At 40.5% G+C, this 9,220-nt stretch overlaps 1 protein-coding gene across 3 annotated transcripts in view; it reads left to right on the forward strand.

Moving 5' to 3' along the window:
• RALGPS1 (Ral GEF with PH domain and SH3 binding motif 1) overlaps positions 1–8,596 on the forward strand; it is a 97,409-nt gene extending 88,813 nt beyond the window's left edge. The window contains exons 11-19 of one of the 3 annotated variants that reach the window (XM_009892296.1): positions 298–424; positions 1,302–1,453; positions 2,716–2,767; positions 3,057–3,137; positions 5,276–5,381; positions 6,205–6,297; positions 6,472–6,577; positions 7,676–7,767; positions 8,567–8,596. In XM_009892296.1, coding sequence (XP_009890598.1) covers positions 298–424; positions 1,302–1,453; positions 2,716–2,767; positions 3,057–3,137; positions 5,276–5,381; positions 6,205–6,297; positions 6,472–6,577; positions 7,676–7,767; positions 8,567–8,596 — 839 coding nt within the window. Of the gene's footprint in view, positions 1–297; positions 425–1,301; positions 1,454–1,568; positions 1,572–2,715; positions 2,768–3,056; positions 3,138–5,275; positions 5,382–6,204; positions 6,298–6,471; positions 6,578–7,675; positions 7,768–8,566 lie in introns of all 3 variants that reach the window. The other 2 variants (XM_009892297.1, XM_009892298.1) reach the window with 2 other exon arrangements.
• The last annotated feature ends 624 nt before the right edge of the window (positions 8,597–9,220 follow it).

Consider the following 9,220-nt stretch of genomic DNA (forward strand, 5'->3'; position numbering starts at 1 on the left):
CATATTACACTTTGGCACAGCCAGCTGTTGTAAGAGTGCCAAGACTTTTTGTAGGAGTTCGTTGTTAAAAGTATGTGCAAAGCTGTTTTTAAAATTGCTTCCAGACAGTTCAAGAATATAGAGATGAATTCGTAACAGAAATGGATGGTGTAACCTTAATGCATAAGAAACAGTTCTTCAGAAACGGTGCCTTTTGGTTATCTGTAACCATTTGTTTTAATCAGTGGCTAAACACACCAACCCATGAAACTTCTGGGTTTTGCATCAGTTCAGTGTTAAATGATCTCTGTCTTTCAGGTCCGTCTGATGTGTCAGCAATTATGAAATGCAGCAGGAGACCCACGTGTCCTGATGCCTCAGTAGCAGCAAGTCTACCTACACCTCCGGTACCAAGGCACAGGAAGAGTCACAGCCTGGGAAACAAGTGGGTGCTGCAGGCTGTCTCGTGCTCAGGCAATTTCATGCATCACAAAGGTTTAAGATAGCAGCAGAACACTCTGGTATTTGAGAACGCTCTGGTATTTGTCCCTTCGATTTCTTGTATTGCAAGAGTGCTTCAGGCTTTACTGTTTATTCTCTAGGTTTTCTCTTGACACTTTATTATTATTATGCTGACTCTATTCTCTGCTCGTGCCAGACGTTGGCAGTACTTGAAAGCTGTGCATCCACTTTGGTCTGTGGATTCCTGGTGTGCATAACTGATTTTTTTTCCTTTTGATTTTTAAACATCTTTCTAATACATCTAAGGAAAATTACTAGCTGCTTGGCACACCTTAGCATTCAGGAAAGTTGTGACCTTTTGCACTGTTCTGCCTGGGTAATACGGATTTCTCCACTCAGCTAAGTGAGACCTCCTGCTTCCCAGTTAAGGTTTCGACATCTACCACATTTCACAGTTAGGGAAAATGAAGTTCACGGACTCGTCCGGGGTCATAGAGCATTCATTGAGCTTAGTGAAGGACCACTAATCAGTGGCTTAGCTGGAGTCGGCTCTTTCTGTTTTCTACCTGTGCCTCCACCCAGGGCATTCAGGTTTTGTACGGAGAGCAGTTGAAAAGCTTAATACTGACCATCTCCAGAAATTTAGTAGTTGTTACTTGCAGAGACCCCTAAAATCTGAAATTTATTTTGGCAGCAGAGGAGCTTGTGTGCAGCAGAGGGAAAGCAGAACGGTACCATCTGACCGCCTGCTGCCTCATGGCCTGCGGACAGGGCAAGGTCCAGGTGGACGTGCGGGTGCCCAGGGCTGCTGTTCCCTGCGGTGCGAGGGGTTTCGCCTTCTTCTCTCTCCCCTTCTCCAGCATGATGTGTCAGCTCAGCGTGGTGGAGAGCAAAAGCGCCACCTTCCCGACGGAGAGGCCACGCCACCTCCTGGATGACAGTGTCCTGGAGCCCCACAGCCCGGCCCGCGGCCACCCCCTGGGCGCCCTCCTCGCCAACGGCCTTTCCAGAGGTAGAGTGGGGGGCTGGCAGCCCTGCGTCCCAAAAGCCGCGGAGGTACCCCACGGTAGGGAGTGAGGAGGATCGTTAGCTCCCGGGCAGAGGCTGGTCCCTTTCATGGAAAAGAGTAGGTCAGAGCTGCTGTGCGGCTGCCCAGTCGGCTTTGTCTCGGCGTCGCTCGGTTACCTGCTGATGGTTTGGGTAAAAGTGGCGTGAAGGAAGATTTTCTGCAGATGTGCTCTGGGTGTGACACAGAGCGTTTGTCAGCTTTCACCAGGAAAAAAATAAAAGTGTTACTGAAAAGTGGGTGTGTATTTCGAAAGTTACCTTTTCACAAAGAAAACTTTAATGATATATTTTAGAAGACGGGAGAATAGTTTAGCTGTGCTCTCGGAGGCTTCAAAAGAAACATAAAATGAACTTGTGAAAGAGAATTATGACAATTACGTGGTGGTATTATAATTAATAAAATTATTATTATAATAAAAACAAACTGATCAAGAGTCTGTGTTCTAAGTACGAGAAAGCCACCTTTTAAGTGACTCAGGCCACTTCTAGAATAGGAGGCAGACTGTGAAGGATAGCAGGTTACTTGACCAAGAAGAGTTTGAGACTGAGATGATCTTTGAACTTCTGAAATTGCAGGCACAGCTCACTGCGTTATACTGAGGATTAGAAGATCAGTCCTGGGCAAATTAAAACTGTGAGCTAAATAGCTGTGCTAGAGAAGGAGGGACAAATTGGTCGTGGGCTTGGAGAAGAAATAGGGTCTATTGTTGTGAATACCATTGTATTGATGTGTTACGGCTCCTAGCAGCAGCATACAGCTTGCATATCCTCTGTTACAGGTGTGCTTGCTTGTTGAAAACAAACAATGATATCGTGTCTAATAACTTTAATTGACTTACAGATGTTGTGGTAGAAATACTGTCTTACAGAGTAACTGGATTTTGTGTTCCTGAAGTGGCCGGCTTTTGAAGGAAAAGCAGCATAATGAAAATTAACATAACATGTAGATGTCTGGTATTTAAATGCAACGGTAACAATGACGTGGTTCACCAGTGAGATATTATAAATGAGAAGGCTCATGTAAGCCTCTTCCAACTTTAGGTTCTACCGTGAATTCTAAAGGCTGCGATTTTGAAACATGGTTTGAGTAAGCAATTTCCATGGTACTGTAAAAAGATTATTCTGGTGATCCACATACACTGGCTGATCCACATATTTTCCCTTGGGTGGTTTTCTTACTCTTTCTCTGTACTACTCTTTTTCTAGATAGCAGTGAAAGCTCAGAATTTAGTGAGGAGCTACCGTCAGGGCTTGAAAGGTGAGTTAGTCTTCATGTACACTCACTGAGCACTCTACAGACTTAGATAAAAATTTCATGAATGATCCCTAACATAGGTAAGCCCTAAATCAACAGTTATTTTTGTCAAATTATTGATTAGTTAGGGAAAAATGGCAAACTTTTTGAAATCAAGCACTGTAAAGTAACTGTGTTTTTCTTCCCATGGACCTGAAAAGATTGGGAACTATCTCTGTCATGTTTACCAAACTCTATCTGTTGAAGTCTCAGACTAGAATTTCCCTTATCAGATATTTGCATTCACGAACAGGGGTCGTTTATATGCCACGCTGGGGCCTAACTGGAGGGTACCGATCCGGAATTCTCCTAGGAGTCGAAGCTGTGTCTACAGGTACAGTTCAGGGTCTGCCTTGCTCAGTGTATGGTGCTAAACTCTCATTTGGGTCTCTACACTTTCCTAGCGTAATGTGTTTTGTGTCCAAAGTATCCTTCTATGACTGTAGCAAGTCATGGGAGTCTTCCTCTCCTGCTTCTCAAAATTCCTGTTGATGCTAAGGCAGAGGTATGGCCCATTCAGATGAAATTCATTTTAGCTGTTGATTTAACTAATTATATCTGGCTTCCATATTGCAGAAAACTTGTTTGCTTTGGGTTTTATGACATTGCAGAAGCAGGTTTGTCATGAACACCATCTTTGCCTTCTGTGGGAAATAATGATGTTAGAAGGATACCTTCTTGACCTTTTCTCACAATTTATTTCCTCATTTGAAGGACAGCTACCCATAGCATCTGTTTGGGTCAGAGAGCTGTATTATGATGTGTTGATTTTGTACAGTGAAGAGGTGTTACCTCGGACCCCAAGTAAGAGAGGGAACATCTGCAATTCCATATGTAGCAGGCACTCCCAATGTTGCTAGTCACTAAGACATGGACTTTTCAGAAACAGGTAATCCATTTTTAGCCCAAAGGGAGGTAACATGGAAAATTATATATAGTTAGGAGGATAAAAATCATTCGTTACATCCATACCTGACCAGGACTTGATAAATTCTGTGGCAGTGGGAAGTGAAGAATTATATATGAACAGTAAAGAAAATACAGCCCTGAAACAGAATTCTGCAGATACTGAGATTTAGTTGGAGTTTAAATCCGGTTAGTTTTTATTTTTCATAAATTAGTTTGCTTCAGGCGTTGTAGAAGTGTTGATATAATGTGTAAATGTAAGTACAGCTGTTTTACTTGAATCAGTAACATCTGATAGCAGCACAAGCTAGAAGAAGTTAGGCAGGAATAAAAGTGCATACATTATAAATAAGTAAAGGAATAAATTTTGGAACAATATTTCAGCTATTGTACCTGTTTCTGGAAAATGCACTCGTAACATGTTCATGGTTGATTTGCTTCAAAAATGTATACAAGCTAGAAATATAAAATACAAGAAATAAAAATGTGAAAAGCCTATTAAATCCCAAAGAAGAATTATTCCCTAAAATACATTTCTTATATTTATCCGCTGTCAAGTCATTCTAATGCTTGCATTCACTCTTTCTTTTCTGTAATCTTCTGCTGCTTCTATCAGAAAACTAGAATTGGCAAGAATACACATTAGCACAGACAAGGCAATTACATTTATTCAAAGAAGGTGCACCTGACAGTTTGGAGTGCTGTTCTTGCATAGGTGGTGTTGCTGTGTATATCACTTTCACTAGTGTGTATTTATATGACACCGTCATACTCGTTCATCAACAGAATAGCGTTCCTTTCGCAACTGAATGGTAGATCATACAGATGTCCTTTTCCTTGTATTCATTATTAGATGTGATTTAGTTGGCTCTGGTAAACTGAATTGGCCCTTATAAGAATATCAGGACTGTGATAACATGGCAATGAAGAGAGGTTAGCAGCAGATAATTCTAACAGATCATCACCTACCAATCAATCTTTGGTTGTTAGTTTCTTAATGGCTGTTTACATTCCTACCTTAGCGGTACTTGGGTTCTTTCAGTTGTAGCACTTTCTCACTGTTGTATGTGGGAAGCTCTGTGTTCATCCTGGGTAAGGAAAAAAAATTTTAATCACCGGACGATAAATTATTTGGCATTGTTGTATAGTTTTCACAACTTTTTTCCGATTAACTAAGGTAATTTCTGACGTTCTTTTTTGATAGCTAAAGTTTATTTTAAGATAAAATTACCTTTGTGGGAGCTCTCACTGCCAAAATGTTAAGCCGTACATTAAATAGAAAATTTCCTGTTTTCCCTTTGACTTTGGGTCTCAATATTTATTCTGTTTTGTTATATTTTTCCATGTCTAAGCTCCCAGAACAGAACCTTTCGTTGATTTGCTGTTTTTCAAAGATCATGGTTCCTATTTGTCTAGGTTTGGAAAATACGTATTAGAGTCAAGTGTCAGATGATACAACATATGTAAGGCAATGCAGGAAAAAATTATTTAGAGCTATATTACATTGCTTGCTTCTTGTTCTTACTTGTCTGCTCAAGTACATATGACAATGTTTTGTCTCTCCAGCCCAACAGGGGCCTGCAGCTGCACATTAGGTGGTTCCACAGGAGTCGTTACCATGGAAGGGCCGTTAAGAAGAAAAACATTACTCAAAGAAGGCAAGAAACCTACTGTAAGTCATTCTAATTCTAGTTCTTCCTGTGATTCTAATTCAGTAGTAGCTGGTTTAATTTCCAGGATTAGATTAAAACTGCAGCTTGATACCACACACAAATCAATGCTCCTTATTAATAATTGTAAAATCATTTTCTGTTCGAAGTTTTTACAGGGCTATGACGAGGTTGTAACCTTTGTATGTCATTTGATCTGCAGCAGTTTTGCTTCTCCCTGCATTTGCATGCCTCTAGGTTGTGACAGCAGAGCAAGAGTAAAGCAGCTCTATAAATCAGCGTGCATTTCTGTGAGAGCAGAAATTTAGTATCGTGGTGAAATAGGAAGGCTGCAGGGCATCCACCCGTAGCACCAAAGTCATGGTAATTCATACTTAGCCTGAATTCACAGGTTTCACATGGTTCTGGTCCTACACATGTGATATTTTTTTGTTTTCTCTGGAGTTCATTGATATTTTCTATGTGCAGCCCTACTGTTCAGTGCTAAAAGATTTGAAGAATTGCAGAGATGTCATCTCAGTAAATTTATTGATCAAATGCAGAAGTCTAAGATCTGTCCAGTAGAAGGCAGCACACTATTTTGTTGTGAAGCAATCAGTCCTGATATATTTATGAGATACCCAAGTAAGATGGATTGTATTCACAGCCAGCCATCCAAATTTGGGTAGCTTGGGCTGATTTATACCAGGAGACACTCTTTATCTAACTCTCCATTCCCTGCTTCTGAAATTAACTTTGGTAGTGCTTGGACTTGCTTGTGAAAAGATTTTTGAAATGTTGGAGATATGCAGGGTTTTTCCTAATTTTTTTTCCTTTCTGATTCAGCTCTCCTCATGGACTAGGTACTGGGTTATGCTTTCAGGATCAACTCTCCTGTACTTTGGAGCAAAATCTTTAAGAGGCACTGAAAGAAAACATGTAAGTCCTAAATTTGTCCTAAAAACAAGAATTGCATATTCATAAGCAGATCTGGAAGGGTGTTTGACGTGTACTTGCTGTTCCAGGCTAAGCCATATGTCTGCACAACTTTTACAGTCAAAAGGTAATCCCTAGTACAGTCTCAGCTGTGACTGACTTGTCTGTCTCTTCCAGTATAAATCTACACCTGGTAAAAAAGTCTCCATTGTGGGCTGGATGGTGGCGCTGCCTGATGACCCTGAGCATCCTGATATTTTCCAGCTAAATAACCCTGACAAAGGTAGATGTTGCAGGATGGACATGGTCTGCATTGTATTTCTGTGACAGGAAGTAGATTAATCTCTATGAATGAGTTTGTAGATTACAGAACTTGCAGTGGCACTCATATAAAAGGCTGAAGAGGGAGATGTTCTATATACAGTTTTCAAGGGAGGGTACAAATGAAATTGAACGTATTTCTGTAATATGCTGTGGTGCTCCTCTGGTGCCTACAGAGGTCTTGCTGTATCTTGACAGTTACTCTTAAGTTTTGCAGAAATTGCCCGACTAGTATGAGATTGCTGCATGTCTGTGTGCCGCATACCCCAAGCTCCAGGTTTCTGAATGGCTTTCTTAAAATTGGTCAATATCAAATCTTGACTTACACTGAGGCCAATTAAAATATTATGAAAATTCTTCAAACATGAAACCATGTACCAAAAAAAAGCCTTTTTAATAATTAATTTTGAAGGGCAATGACTTTTCTGCCTTGATTAAACTTCAAGAACTTCAGAAGATCAGAAAGCCCCTAGAGTTATTTTGCACTTTGAGTGGTCACATAAAGGTTTTTGAGGCTTCCTTCCCTTTTCAGGTTTTCAGCTTTGGTGCTGGACATGGGTATGCATCTGCTGTGCGAAGTGCATCTGCTGGGTGTTGACTAAAATGCACAAAGTATTTGATTGCAAGAAAAAATTTGCAAAATAGTGAGGCATAGAGGGAACTTGCAATAGGATATTGAAGAAAGCTAAGTTCAGAAATACCAAAAGCATTCATAAGAAGTTTGACAGTAACCACAACAGTCTTAATGGGAAGGAAGCCAGGAGTAAATTGGATGTGACCTAAGTGGTCTTTTCTGTGGCTGTAATTTGGCCTCTCTGCCTATACAGTTCTCTTAGCTTTGCAGGCCACGTATGTTCTCAAACTCCCTTCACCCAAGGATTGTTGGATAAAATGCCTCACATGGTCTCTGTTATATGAGCAACATCCTGTTTGAGCATTCGAGGTGCAAATTATTTTAACAGTTTACCTCAGGACTTAAACTTCTGCACAGAAATTAGAATCCCTTGAAACTACGTGTCTGTCTGCTAACGCAGAGCCTTTGATTTTCTTATTTCTGTAGGCAATGTTTACAAGTTCCAGACTGGTTCAAGGTTTCATGCAATATTATGGCATAAGCATTTGGATGACGCATGCAGAAGCAACAAGCCTCAGGTAAGGTGGTGAAACTTACTTCTGCCCACTTTTTCGTATTTTCCAGAAAATCCTTACTGGAAAAGATACGTCTCTTCAACCCGTGTGCACACACAGTCCTGTGGGAACAGACGTAACTCTTCATTTTGTACGCTGAGCCAGTTTTTCAATAGGAGGAATAAAAAACAATTTAAAACTACAGAATTTCCACCAAATCTGGATTTGTGCAGGTCTAGATATAGGTTTGGTTACCTTAACAGCATACAACCTCTACGCTTACTGCTTCAAGTGAGGTAACCCCATCTCTACTTCAGAAGGGGCTCTCTCACGGACAAAGAAAGCAAACGTGCTAGCATTTACATAGCATTATGACTGGGTCTGTAAGTGCCATTGAAGACAGTGTCCTATAAAATGTTATGTTTTTCCTTTATATAGCAGCCTCGTTCTTCTCTTGTGGAAAATTTTAATTCTTAAAAGGATTTCCAAAGGTTATATTAATAGGATGCTGATCAGTATAGGACCTAGAACAGGATGCAGCTTGAGAAGCTTCCTTACACACATGCACATTCTACCCATGCATGCTGATTACTTATTAGAATACTTTGGCTAGATTTGGTCCATGAATAGAAAAATCATTTGAGTCTTTATCTTTCCTTTCAGTTATGGGGTTAGCCCTCTTTTGGGCCTGTTTGGGACTGATTACACTTTTCACGTTGGATCATAAATCATTAGCCCACTCTATTTTGTAACCCTGAAGTTTCCAAATGCTGTAATAGGCTCAGGAGGATTATATTGCTGAATAATTTACATTCTCTTCCAGGTACCTGCTAACCTAATGTCATTCGAATAATTTGCTCTCCTGCCTGGTGCGACTTCAAGTGCCAAACCGAAGAAACAGGCTATTGTTCTCTAAGGAGGAAGAGGAGTATGGTTTTCCTGACATGAGCCAGCTACAAGTATTTCAGCACTTTCCTGTGTAACTTGAAAGTGATTCTGACATAGCTGTTAAAAGCAGAAAGTGAATGTTGTCCTTAGGACCAGATATAGTCTCATGCACTGAGTGAACACAGACAAGTTAGATTGACAGAAGATTAGTCCTGACTCCTGCAGGATTCTAGAGCCCTCAACTTTTTGTGGTCGGAGACTGCCATGAACTGATGTTTGACCACAAACTAGGCATCGTATCTTCTGCCTATTCTTTTTTAAATGGTTCTTTTTATTGTTAAGCTGCTTTGTGTGACTGAAGAATATTTGGCCCATGTTGGGTTTCAGTTCTTTCTAATGCACAGAATGATTGACAGTGTTAACTTGCTGCAAAGTGTCAATTAGAATAGAAAATTGTGGAACAACATTTTTATAATCTAAGTGCACTGAGTTGCTTGGCAATGCGGCTGCCTCAGATTTTGTATCAAATCTCTGGACAATTCTGCTGTTCACATTTGAGCTATTTGGGAAAAATGTATTTTGGCACAGG

Source organism: Charadrius vociferus, unplaced genomic scaffold (assembly GCF_000708025.1).
Source record: "Charadrius vociferus isolate BGI_N301 unplaced genomic scaffold, ASM70802v2 scaffold549, whole genome shotgun sequence".
NCBI classification, from domain to species: Eukaryota; Metazoa; Chordata; class Aves; order Charadriiformes; family Charadriidae; genus Charadrius; species Charadrius vociferus.